Genomic DNA, 14,135 nt, shown 5'->3' with positions numbered 1-14,135 from the left:
ATGGGCAATACCAAATAGATTCAGAAAGGTCCTCAAACAAGTCTTTCATTCTGTTAAAATACATTTTCAAGTCATAAAATGCATGGGTAGAATTTTAAATATTACTCCAAGCACCTCAATTTCCTTCCACTAATGGAGATTATGCTGCTAATCCTATTGCATGCTAAATTTCCATCCATAATTGATAACTATTAGATAGTTAATCATTTCAGGTTTAGTGGATAAAATCTTCCACACAGAGCCCATAATGAATGCAAAGGCCAATGGGAGGGTAATGTAAAGGAGAGACTGGCTAACCCATTCAAAGCTTTACTTAGCACTTATTTACTCAAATCAATACAACGAGTGAGATAATTGTCTCATTAAGATCTAGAAATAGATGTCATTACTCAAAGAAAATTATCCATAAATCTCAGAAAAACCCAACCTGACTCCCTTGAGCAAGCAGCGTTTTCAGTCTGGCTATTTCGGCACGCAGCTCACGGATGAGTTTGACGTTGGCGTCCTCATTAATAGTAGGCTTGTTGATGATGTTCTTGGCTCTATTTGCATAGCGAAGAGTACTTAGGGTTTCTCCGTAATTGACATCAGCAGGTGAAATGGCTGTGAAAAATGAATTCAAAAAATAATTTATCCAGCACTCCGTGTTTCATTTAACACAAAGTTGGTTCGTAATTTAAAAGTCAGATTAACCCCAGGTCATTGGATAGACTAAATATTCATTGCCACAGTAATGAATATTAAAAATTATCTAAGATTTATAGGAAAGGTGCTCACTATACCAAATTAAATGTCATTTTGCTCCCCTTAAGTCTAGAATCAGCCAGCTATCCAACCAACTCTAAAATGAGATATACTCCTCTGTGCTTCAAGGAGTTTCTCTGTTGAAGACACAGGAAGATGATTTCAAGACTACCTGTACACCTCAATATTACATAGAAATTAAAATACTTTTAAAGGTTTTGGCGAGGCCTACCATCTATAAAAGTCTAGAGCATGATCATTTTTCAAACAGACAGTAGGTCAGTGTATTCTTCTCTTCTTAAAGTTTAGTGAACTGCCCTCTCCCTCACCACAGCCTGTAGGGCTCGGGAAACTAGATAGTTGCACCCAGGGTACACACCCCAAGACAGAGCCCTTTGCTCCAGCATTTATACAAGGCCTGGGGAGTGACAGAGATGCAAACATGGGAAGGGAATAGGAGTAGGGGCAAGCAAAAGTGGAGTTAAAAGTTTCTGAGCTCCCCCTGGCAACTGTCTCCTCTTTGCCCATTTTTCCTTTCTGCTACATTTCTTCCAGTTAGTGATAATGCAGCAGCAACATCTAGAACTGCTACCATTATTTATGTACCTTGTTGTTTTGCCTCTCAATTCCTCATTTAAATTCTACATGTACTGCTTCAGAACAGAAAAACAAAAGTTGGGTTATTTTCACTTTATGTTCCTGTACTGATTTTCTCCTGTGAGCTCGTGAAGTGAAAAGTTTCTATCCTATACTTTGAGAAAGACAGGGTGAGAGCCATTCTGCATGTAGTATCCCAGCTTGCACAACACATGGCAAGTTTATCTAAATAGGAAATGGGAAGGAGAGTTACTAATAGGATAGTGTAGATGGGATCACAGTGCTTTTCTTCAAGATAGAAAAATTATTGTTTTTAAAATTTTTAAAAAGGTACTATTTCCTAACAAGACACTTGAAACTTAAACATCTACAGTTAGTTCACATAAAACACTATATGCTGAGGAAAAGAACCTGGAATCCTTACTGGCGATCATGATGGTTTTAGAGTTCCCACCAAGGCTATCTTTCAACAACCAAGTCAAAACAGAATCCCTGTAAGGCACAAAAACTTGCTTCTTCTTCACAAGAGGGTTTGCCGCATCCTGAGATAAGTCGGCTGCATAGATGAAAAAGAAAAAAAAAAAAAAAACTAGTGATGTTTTTCGCTCTAATTTGGCTTCAGAAAACCTTAAGGCTATAAACTCGCTCTGTAACACAAACATTAAACGTAATTGCTTCATGCTAATACAGTATGGTGAAGAGTAAGAGGCAGCAGAGGACGAGCAAAAACCCACCTAAGGCAGAAATGACATTTCCCAGAGTCACGAGGGATTTGTTAATATTCCCCCCTTCCTTCAGTCTGACCCCAGTGGCACCGGTGGCGTCTGCGCGCTCACTTCCAGCAAGATCGACTAGATGGATCTTACTCACGGTTTCACACGGCATTTCAGAATCAAATTTTGCCTGCAGCAAAACATAAAAGCAAAATTGAAGGGGTATAAAGGGCACTGATGTTGTTTGTGATACAAATCCTAATTATTTTCCACTCCTCACTGTGATCTCTCAGGGTAGAGTTGTTTTTCGTTTTTTTTGCGTTTTTGGTTTTTTTAATCTTGTTATTTCATAGGCCTTCTCACTGATTACAGAAACTTCCAGATGAAACTGAATACAACAGAAGTCTACCATATGTCATTCTTAAACTTTCTGAAGAACTGTTCCATTACTCCGATCATCACTCGTTCGCAACAAAGGCTATTGAGTCTGACTGTGGCAGAACAGGATGCAAGTCACTGAGGGCACTCGCAAAGAAAAAAGAAGTAAACAAATAACTAGTTTTGTTCTCATCTAGAATCTTCAGCATTCCAAGCACAAGGGCTCTCCAAAATGGGATAAATGCAGACAGTTATGTAAAAGATAATTTGGTGATTATCCAATGTTAAAACTTGTTTCACAAATTATAAAAAACTGAAAACTTTAAATAATGTATTCTTTGATTCTGAATTCTACCTAAATTTTTCACTCCCTAAGACTTTTAACTTACATTTAACAGTCTAAACCAAAATGCCAAAAAGAAATTAATATATTTTGATAGAAATGTAAGCCTCTTACAAACTAGGGATGGCCACAACCTAATCTACATTAACCAGGAAGGAGAAAATCCAATAAACTACAGCAAATCAAAAAGCAAAGACCTGGGGCGCCTGCATGTCTCAGTGGGTTAAACATCTGCGTTTGGCTCAGGTCATGATCCCAGGGTTCTGGGATCAGGCCCCACACAGGGCTCCCTGCTCAGCGTGGAACCTGCTTCTCCTATTCCTCCCCGCCCCCCCGTCAAATAAATAAATCAAATCTTTAAAAAACAAAAACAGAATCTTTTTAAAATCTTTAAAAAAACAAAACAAAGATCTAACTAAAGGTAAAGATGTGAAGGGATTTGTTCTGATTGACCTTTGAGAATTTTTTTATTTTCTTTGCTCTGCGATCCCCTCCTTAATTAAACACTATCTTTTTGTATCTGATATGTTCAATGGTTAATATAGGTCAGGACATCCCCAAACTCCTAACACATGTGGAAGCCCCGAGAGGACCCTATGTACACGTTTGCATTCATGTGTTCTACTGGCCTAGGTCTTAAAATAGTTACCCTCAATAATTTCCACACATATTCAAAATGCTCTCCACCTCCTGATCAGAATGAGTTCTTACATCAATACTTAAAAATGTCATTTGCTCTTTAATGTCATTCTCATAATCCTACTCAACATTGTGGGGTGAGTGCCATGGAGCGATAATGTACCACTATGATTTACTCACCTTGGCCCCCAGCTGGCCTGACTTGGCAATCTATTATCTCCCGCAGAGCTCACAACAATGAAAACTTTGGCTTAATTATGCACAAAGCAAGTTTTTTTAATGTCTAGAGCAGGGTAGAAGCCTCTAAGTATTTCTTAAGGGTACACATCTGGACATTTCAAATGACTGTGACTGTAACCACAGAGAGACTCTGCACACAGCACATGTTCGACTCTAATTAACAAAGAGATGACAGGCAGTCACCTTTGCCTGCTGCTGCTCCTGGTTCAACAATGTTCGGTCCTCAGCTGGTGCTAATCACCTGGTAAAGACCTCGGGGATGGAGCCAGCCGGCCCTGCTGCTGCCCTCACCTGAGTGAACTTGATGGTGAAGATGGCATGAGATCTGCTGCTGACATCATTCATCCCAGTCGCTGCTGTGGTTCGATTGATATTTCCCGCATCCATTAGTTCTTCGACATCGCCGTAATTCTGTACTAAATGTTTGGATAAATCTGGAAAAAAAAAAAAAAAAGAAAGAAAGAAAAAAGTGTGGAGGGGGGGCGCTGAGGAAATCTCCCTAATTTCTAGTAAACAGAGTACAGAACACACGACTGAACAGATCCGTTGACCTGTTTAGAGATCTCACTTGTTCTACGCTGTGGTAGTTTATAACACGGACCCTAGGGCTGGGACCGTCTAGGATCAAAGCCCAATCTGCCGCCCACTAGCGGACATACATGGTTACGTGTGAGTCAATTAACCTCACTGAGCTCAGTCGCCTCTAATAATGCGTACTTGTATGATAAGTGTTGGCTATTATCATCAACCTCATGAGCATCAGTCAGAGCAAGGTAAATACAAACACTACCTTCATGCCAAACCAGAGAGCATCTTTTAAATTCTTTAAAAACATTTTGTATTCATTTCTGGGGAACATTCATATGGTTCTAAAATCGAAGCCTACAGTGTAAAGGGTCTCCCTGACCCCTATCCTAAGTTCGCTCCCCACTTCCCTTCTGTCAGGTAACCCAGTGTTATTAGTTTATCCATACCCTTCTAGAAATAACCGATACATATACATAAAACCATCTTCTTGCCCCTTTCAAACATGGCAGCATACCATAAACATTGCTTTGCATCCTGTTTGTTTCTATGTCATAATAACTGAAGAATATTCTATATCAGTTAAGGTGATTCCTCACTCATTTATATGGCTGAAGAGCATTCAACTGTATGCAGGTACCATACCCAATTTAACCAGTCTCCTGTTGAGACCATAGATGGTTGTTTACATTTTGTTTCCAATTACAAGTAACACTACTACAAATAATCTTGTATAAAAGTCTTTTCAAATATGTGTGAATATTTCTGCAGAGTAAATTCTTAAGGGCCAAAGTGCTAGATCCAAGCACATTTGAAATTTTGATGGATATTGCAAAATTGTCATCCATAGAAGGCAATTTACACCCAGCAGTAGCAACATATGAGACTGCCCATCTCCCAACACTGTCTTATCAGGCTTATTTACCAAGGATAGGTAATAAATGTTATCTTGAAGACTGTTTTGTTTTGTTTTTCTCTGAGTATGAGTGAGGCTGAGCATTCTTTCCTCCATTTAAAAACCACCTGCATTTTCATTTCTGTGAACAGTCTATCCACATCCTGTGTTCATTTTTCTACTTGGCTGTTGACTCTGCTGTTAGTTAGTTATAGGATCTCTTTATAGATTAGGGAAATTAGTCCTCTATCTGAAAGTTTAATTGAAAAGATTTTCCCCAATTTGTAAGTTGTCCTTTCACTTTGCTGATGGTGTTTCTGCCGAGTCTTATTATTTTACCATTTCAAATTTAATACTCTTATTTCATGGTTTCAGAGTTGTTTTGTTTTGGTTTGGTTTGGGTTTCTGAGTTTTAAGTGAAATTTTTTAAAGGACTTCCCTTCTCCAGATTTCTGGAAAAATAGTTAACCCATAGTTCCTTATACTCATTTTACTATGTCACTTTTGACATTAAAATCTTTGTTCCATTTGCCATTTCTCCTGGTATAGAAATGGAGTATGGTACCAATTTACTTTTTTTTTCCCCTCCCAGGCAGCTTAACAACCAATATTCCTCCAATGTTTGAATATCAGATTTATTAGAAACTACATCCCCCTAAGTCTCTACATCAGATTCTGGATGTTTTCCCCTGTTTGATTATTCTGTCTTTTCATAAACCAGCTTTATACTATGTTTTAGCATCTGATAAGACAATTAAAGGGAAGCATGAAGGCACAGTTTGCCTAAAAGCTATTAACAATAATAGCTATTCCACGCTCCACAAAACAAATACCTAGTTATACAACTTACTTTGGGCATAAAAAGCAAAATTTCAATTGGAAATTTAATAAAATGCAGATGGAGTCCTGTCAGAACACTTGGTATCACCAGGTGAAAAAGACAACCAAAAGAGGAACACCTTTTTAAGCCCAGGACCAGTTCTTATCTCTGTCTCCAACGAGACACAGATGAAGGACAAGAACCAGAGGAAAGCACCTTTCTGGGTGTGATTCCTATGGTCAGCCACAACTCAACCACCTCCGCAAGTCAGCTGAGTGGCTACATTTATCAAGACAGCCTTAAACCTAGCCTATATGTGTGAATACTTAGCAAGGACCAGCCCTTGGCCCAGCATTTCTCATAACACAGCCAGTGTTATCACAACACAGATGCTGAGGACCACAGCACAGGAAACTCTGTTAGTGCTCTTCCATTAAGGTAAGAAGTCTTAGAATCTTGCTATGTTCCTAAGTTACCTTTAAGGTCAGTAAAAACATAGCACTAAGACACAAGGCCACGTGAAGAGACAGCTTGTAGGGCTGCTTATGCTGCCTGAGAACACTGGAAAACAAATTTCCAGAGACTTCTTCTCCTGAGAGCCAGAGGAAATCTACTGGTGAGTCCACGAAATCAGTAACTGCCCAGTGAAGTATAAATTCACACTAATGACAGCTATAGTGACAGCATGTCATTTTTACTAGGATAAAATGCCAAAGATAAAGAAACTTTTCACATCTCACCATTATCTTATGTTTTTCCCCTGAAACTATTGTTTTTACACAAATTCTCAAGAAGAACAAAACTGTGAAATATTCACTCTTACCCTCAACATACGGTCCTTCTTTTGGATGCTCTCGGACTCTTAGATTGAAGGTTTTGGATGACTTCCGCCTAAGTAGATCTCTCACATGTTCGTTATAAATTTCCAAGTAACTAAAAATTTTAAATAGGACTGAACTCAGTAAAATGATTTCAAACATTACTATAACAACAAAACAATAATAGCAGCAACATATATTCATAGGTGAGGCTATTTATCAGGTACTAGGCTTAGTACAGTAAGTGGATTTCTTCATTTAATCCATATGACAGCCCAGAGGCAAGTACTACTATTATCCCATTTTACAGATGAGGTAATAGAGGTTCAGAGTTTTTTTAAACAACTTGTCCAAGGCCACACAGCCCTGAGAGGTCAGGCAGCCATAAGGACCTCCAATTGCTCTGTCTGTCCTCAAAACCAAAGAGAACACTGACTCCCCACCAAGTTTTAATTTCAAGGAGAAAACAAAACAAAACAAAACACCTCAACCATACAGATTTATTTAAAGATTAGCTGTACAGTGATCCTACAAACACAAAGAATAAAACAAACTTTATTCAGATAAAAGAAGGCAAGTGAACTGGGTACACATTAAAAGTCAAAAACTCATTCTATTTGCGATAAACATCCTATGTCAGAGTTTCTGACCAAGCAGGATTACTTCTGCTAGCCTCCCCAAATCCTAATCCAAACTGCACACAAGAAAGTCACTGAAAACAGACATATTTTAAGCTTTGCTTCTAGCTGTGATAGTATAGGAGGGGAAAATGCTTTCTGCCTTCAGGAATCCAAAGGCTTTATCCTTTATCTACTCCTCGTGCCTGGGGAGAAACTCCAACCAAGCTCACACACACAGTTACTCAGCCCACGGGCCCTACCTGACTTCCGTTCGAAAAGACGCTTCATCCCATCTGGTGGTTTCATTTATCTGACTGAAGAGCCCTTCACAGATCCGAGGTATTAAGCCAGAATCACCCTGCAGTGGGAAGGAAGAATGCCACAGCTGTCACTTGAAATAAAAGCAACTGATGGCTGACTCTGCAATTTGCCAGAGTGGATTTAGACTCAAGGGACCTGCACGTCAACCCCAAACCTACCACCGCAGGGCCCCAAATACACCATTTACCCCCTCAGGACTGCTTCCTAGCCTCTGAAATGAGAGGACAGAGCTTTCTAACTTGCACATGCTAGGTCTAGAGTAATATACAGTTATCAGCTCTCAATCAGTTAAATCCTGACTTAAAAACATAGATCTATTCCTTAAACTTTCCAACAAGGTGGTCTACAGCTATAGAATAAATGTGGAAAATCTGATCGGGTCAAATGACCAAAGGTGAAATATACATTGAGCAGAAAAGAAAAACACCAATGAGACCTTGGTAGGCACTCAAAGTTGCTGGTAATCTTCTTAACCCTTAGGTGACAGGACCAAATTAAAACATGTATCCTATCCCTCTCCTGATGCACTGATCCCAACTTCGGCCTTCCAAGACAGATTTTAATACGTCATATGACTTCTGCGACGTGGGTATCTTCAGGAGTATTCGTGGTTCAGCTGGCATTGACAAGCTGATGAACCCAGAATGATGTTAAAGATGAGGCTAAGTGTTCTTGCTAGGAAACCAAAACTTCAGAGCTTCATGTTTCCTTCCGAAGACGCTCCCTACCTTCACCCAACATGCCCCACCCCAAACAAAAAACACCATCACAGCATTAAGAGAACTTTTTTCCCTTACACCATTAAGTTGGTACCAATTCTTATCATGGAAAATAGGGCGTTTTGCCATATTTTTTTTTTGATGTTGTTGTGCCTTTAAAAACACAAAATAAAAAAGGAAGACCCAAACAGTGCTCAACTAACTATAAGTTCAGAGAAAAACAGGTGTGATTTGGGAGTATTTTAAGAATGTTTAACTTAACGTAAAAGAGCTACTAGAAGATCAACATGTAAATTTCATTTTTAGAGAAGGCACTTTTTTTTTTTTTTTTTTTTTTTTTTTTTTGCAAAGCCACAGTGGGAAACTAGGAAGGGAGAAGTAATGATAAAAAGAAATGTGAAACTCCTGAAACTAACGGCTTGCTCTCCCATGTATTCTTCCATGCTGTTCAGCACTGAGGATTCACAGCACAGCATTTATCTACTTCTCCTGTGAAGGAAAAGCCTGAATTTAAAAGCCAGCTCACAGGCACTCAAATGTTTCCATCTGGAAAGACCCACCCTCCTTTAATGCACTACTACTATTCTGAGGTGCCTGGGTGGCCCAGTTGATTAAGCATCTGCCTTTGGCTCAGGTCATGATCCCCACATCTGGTTTCCCTGCTCAGCGAGGAGTCTGCTTCTCCCTCTCCCTCTGCCCCTCACCCTGCTCGTTCTCTCTCAAATAGATAAAAATAACATCTTTTTTTAAAAATGCACTACCACAACTTCTGTGAACCACCAAACCTTTGGCATTTAAGACCCACTGTGCCTGCCAGCAGGAAGCCCTTTGATCCCTGGCTGGAACCTCCACAGCTAGAAGAGGCCACAGGTCTGACAGGCAATGAGGAGAGCTTTCACTATGATATAAATAAAACACACCATCACTATCTAGATCTGAAGAAAACACGGAACGAGATAAAGTACCTGCAATAATGTCTAGTTTTTACTCCTCCGTATTTGGGGGCAAGTATAACTTTAATATCTGTTAGTTTATATAGCATAACTACTAAACCTCACATACTCCATAACTATATAAACTCTATGTAAACAGAGTAATTATCTTTTTATGTATATGCTGAGGTTATGTAGTACCTTTCCACCAGAGATTTTTTTTTTTTTACATTTCTCTTGAGGAAAATATGTTTTGAATAATTTTAAAAAGAACGGAGTTCAGTAATTTTATTCAAACTGTTGTGCTGGCGGAAAAAAAGAATAAATTACTTATGGGCCCAGCATACTTTTTTGATAAGATTATAAAGCCTTTAAAAACAGAAAACGAACTGAGACTTGCATCCATTATTCATGCTTATAAGCTTAAAACTATTTCTAATTTAAAATCTCTCAAAGGAAATTTAGTCCAACTTATTACTGAGTTTTATCTTATTGCTAAAGAATGATCAGAACATGAAAAGCAAGTTAGTACAGACCAAGTAGATAAAAGAGATAATTCTATCACTCCAAAGAGAGATAATGAGAAATTTTCTTTCCACAGTGTAAAACAACGTACAGAATTTCCCATCATAGTGTATGACTTTCCCGATCCAGTTTGCCCATATGCAAAGACACAAGCATTATAACCTTCAAATGCAGACTTCACGACATCTGTGCCGAGGGTTTTGAAAATCTGAAAGCAGAAAAAACACAGATACACACACACAAAAGACACAATTACCATGGATTTTTAATAAAAAGCTCCTTCAATGTTGACAATATTCTTGAACGCTACTTTCGTCTTATAAGGATTACACCACATAAATAAATCATCACAGAACTAATAACAGAATATGTATATACCCCAGTTTTTAATCAAAAAGAAACTTTTTAAGGAAGCAAAAAGCAACCCCATCCTTTTTCCTACTGAACAAAAAATTCCTGAAATACAAAAATGTAAACAAGGAAGTGACAATCATGTCTAAGAAGAAAAGATGATTTTTAAAGCATGATGATTTACCATTTCAAAATTAAATAAACTTATGGAGTTACTCATTCTATCAGAGCTTCCAGAAACTAAATACTCAAAACCTGAAAATCACAGCTGCCAGAAGATATTGCTCAAACCATGCCAAATCAATGCCGTCATTTTAAGGGCCCAGCTATCCATCAAAAACAGTCTCAGAAGGTTGTCTGAGAGCTGAGGGGTGAGTGGGTGTGAATGAGGCTGGGATGGTCGGGCTCCCCTGTGTCAGAGGCCAGATGCTTCTTCCTATTTGAAGGTATGCCCAGGATGGAGAGGGCAGGGAGATGAGCTACGTGGGGCCCTGGGGTTGCACCTACAAGGTCTGAGTCCATGGCTGTCACACCACATAATTGAAGGGGGATACTCTGGGGAATGACAGAGGGTGAAGGACAAATACTTCACCCAGACAGATGATGTAAATGAGGCCAGTGGAGATGTGTGGCCATCCTAGGTACAGTTGGGAAGGGAACCAACCAGAACTTTTTCCAAACCCCACGAGCCTTCAAGCTGCCTCTTGTCTTCTTGGAACAATAGGCACACTAAGGCCACATAAAACACCTCCCTGCTTCAAAAACGAGGCGCATCAGCAGCTGAAAAAAATGTCAAGAGACAGCATGATTAGGTTCCTGTCAGAGCCAGGAAGAGGTGAGCACTATGTTGTGGGGTCACCACAGTCCAGCTGGGAGCCTCATCAACCCCTCAGGAGCATTCAGTCTCTGTGAGTGATGCTGGATTAGATAAACTTGAAACCCAGCATCTCTCCTGCGGGATCTAAGCCCTCCAGCCACCCCCTAGATAGGGCCAATGAACACCAGTCCTCTGGATCTCAGCTCCACGTAAACCATTCCTGTTAATAATACAGCCTGGCACCCAAGGACAAAATAATAGCACAGCCAACCAGACTTTGGCTTTCTTCAGGCACCAACTTGCCGCCATCTTGCTTGGACTTTGTTTTCTCAGTTTCTTGGTCAAAGATTTACAAACTATCCTTTCAATGGAGTCACTTCCAAAATGACCGGTCTCATTCACGCCGTTCATTTGTATCCGTTTCAGCTTTAAGAGAGGCTATTTTCTAGTACTACTCTCAAATTCTGCCTGACTTACTCAACTCTCAACGATGACAGCAGATCACACTGTGTTCACATACTAGTCCTCATAAAATGCTACTAGATGGGTAGCATCACTTAGGTCCCACTTCAGCGGGAAAAGTCAGATGAGTGAGCATATACAGTGAGTGGCAGAGTTGGGATTTACACCTGGGCACTTCTGACCCCCAAAACTGTGCTTCTAAAGACTTTATCACGATGTGGCCTCTTCTCACATCCTTGACATCAGTCACAAAGTCCCAGCCCTCCCTGAAAGGACCTCCTCCCATAAACTGTGAAGAAGTAGCCCAGAATCCCAGGGAGACTCACAGCTCCAGACCACCCATCCAAGGTTAGTTTTCAGCACTGTGTATGGAACATGCGGAGAAACTCTAAATTTTTCTTCAATTCTGATTACACAAATGGTAAAAGTTATCTATCATTTTTACCATGTCACAGGGTGCCACTAGATAGGAAGAAGAGCCTTACATAAACTTCCCAAAGAATAAGAGAAGGATCTTCTATAATACCTTTGCCTGAGGCTAAAGCAAAGTCATAGAAAATATATTTAAATCAAACCCAAAACTTTTCAAAGTAAAACACTTTTCCAGGGTTAAAATCCCACCCATCATTTTACTATAACCTATTTTTCCAGAAAGCTGATTCAGCTTGAGTTCTCTGAGAGACTTGGGGGCCCAGAGTGTGTGGAAGTAGGGGGTGGGGGGACATCGTAGACATTACTGCAAAACAGTCCTAGAACATGCAAGTCTGGAGATGCTGAGACCCGGGCCAGGCTCAGTCTCAGCTTCAAGTAACCCACCCAAAGTTGGCTCAGGACCCAGAGAAGCAGCAGGACACTGCTCACATCTTCAGGGTTCTTAGCAAGGAAAACAGGCTACCCCACTACGGCTCCCAGGAAGGACTTGTTTAGCATCCCCAGTCAAAGCAAGGTGGGGAGGGAAGAGCTGCTTTGTGAGACCTACGACCTGCCTTCCCCCACTGGCATCAGAAACCCTGCTGAGATCCTCATCTGGCCAGGTGACCCAAAATTCCCCTTGCTACTTGTCTCAGCACAGATTTTCAAGCTGATTTCCAGGTCATCCAAGGCATCACAGGGCCTCACTTGAGGGAAACTGCCCACAAGAGGGCACTGTTAAAACAAAAGACTCACCCATGCAGCTAGTCAACAAGGAGATTGTAGGTTTCAAGTTACTCCAGGGTTTTATCAAGGAATAGGCTGTGTTAGATCAAAGCCTCCCTTTGGAGTTTTGAAGAACCACGAGGAAAATTAGACCTTATTTAATGGTCTTTAATTTATGTGAGTATAGACTTAAATCACACAGTGATTTCTTTTTTTCTAAATCTAAAATTAATTTGTAAGAAATATTGCTGGTCATCTTATTTGGTATTCGTTTAATGGTAAAGGAAACTTGAGATGAACTATAGTAACAGGCATGATACATTTTCTCAACATGCCTTTATACTCAGATGAGAAGGAATAGACAACCGACCATCATGCTAAGCTTGCATCTTCCCCTATTAATAGCTGGGATACAACCTGACAGCTGAAATCCTGTGCCAGATGAGGCAGCATGAAAACTTAAATCAATAGTCAAAACTGAAGCTCTTTTTAACATTAGGGGCGAGGGAAGATTACCCATCTGTCTAACAGAGTGTTTAAAAAAAAACAGGTATTTTCCTGTATCTATGCTGATTTTATTAACATGTGATCCTGCTAGAACGTAGTATTTACTAACACATCTCCTACTTTCTTAGTTTTGTAATTTAATGGAACAATGTCAGGTTATTTATATATAACCATACAAAAAAAGTCGAAAAACCCAAAACACCTGAGAAGAGACGCTACTACGCATCCACCTGAAGCATGGAAATTATCCCTATCAGTTAGAAGGTTTTCACAAACTAAAACTATTTTTTAAACCCAAAGCATTTATTTTTAACTTCCAAAAAAGCTAAACTTGTTCCTGCTTCCCTGATCTTGACTCTTGTAGAACCAGGAAATGTCATCTGTTCCTGTAAATTAACCACCATCTGTAAACGAGTTCTGTCAGTCAGCAAATGTTTACTGAGCATCTCCAGTGTGCCAGGCCCTGCTGTCACACACCGCTCTTGTTGCTCCCACTGTGGACTTTCCCTCCACACAGCCCTCCATTCCCAAAAGCCCTCCAACTCAAGTTAAATAACGAGGAAAATCCAGCCGCTCATTGGGTAAATTAGAAGTGGAAACTTCACAGCTCTTCATCCGTCCTCTGTGGAAGACAGCCTGAAGACTGTAGAATGAACTGGCTCTTCCCTTAACAAAATCCCTCACACCAGCCACCTCATTCCTATTCCACTATTAAAGCCAAAATCTGGATTCCAGTACCTGTAACATTCTATTCCTCACCACGCTCTCAGCTACCAATGCTGATTAATCAGCTATTTCAACAGCAAAGTCTTCTGCACCGCTGTTAAAAAATAAAACCACAGGCCCAAAATGGAATTACTTATTATTATTGTGTGACTAGGCCATGTCACAAATCCGGGGTTCAACACCTGACCTAATTGCAATTTCAACCTCCCCCGGATATGTAGTCTTAACTGGTCTGTCAGGAATTTTCTGGTCAGCACCAATGCAGTAATCTGTCACATGGGCCCTCTCGATCCCCCAAAGGAAGAT

General features: G+C 40.1%; 1 protein-coding gene across 5 annotated transcripts in view; it reads right to left on the bottom strand.

Annotated features, from left to right (window-relative positions):
- Positions 1-14,135, bottom strand: part of KIF16B (kinesin family member 16B) — a 282,073-nt gene that overhangs the window by 225,933 nt on the left and 42,005 nt on the right. For all 5 annotated transcript variants that reach the window (XM_047744532.1, XM_047744534.1, XM_047744535.1 and 2 more), the window contains exons 4-10: positions 9,921-10,037; positions 7,593-7,690; positions 6,718-6,827; positions 3,946-4,088; positions 2,076-2,244; positions 1,766-1,897; positions 428-603 (exon numbers count right to left, since the gene is read on the bottom strand). In XM_047744532.1, coding sequence (XP_047600488.1) covers positions 428-603; positions 1,766-1,897; positions 2,076-2,244; positions 3,946-4,088; positions 6,718-6,827; positions 7,593-7,690; positions 9,921-10,037 — 945 coding nt within the window. The remainder of the gene's footprint in view (positions 1-427; positions 604-1,765; positions 1,898-2,075; positions 2,245-3,945; positions 4,089-6,717; positions 6,828-7,592; positions 7,691-9,920; positions 10,038-14,135) is intronic.

Source organism: Lutra lutra, chromosome 9 (genome assembly GCF_902655055.1).
Source record: "Lutra lutra chromosome 9, mLutLut1.2, whole genome shotgun sequence".
Lineage (NCBI taxonomy): Eukaryota > Metazoa > Chordata > Mammalia > Carnivora > Mustelidae > Lutra > Lutra lutra.
The sequence above is the reverse complement of the archived record's forward strand: the minus strand, read 5'-3'. Positions and strand labels throughout refer to the sequence as shown.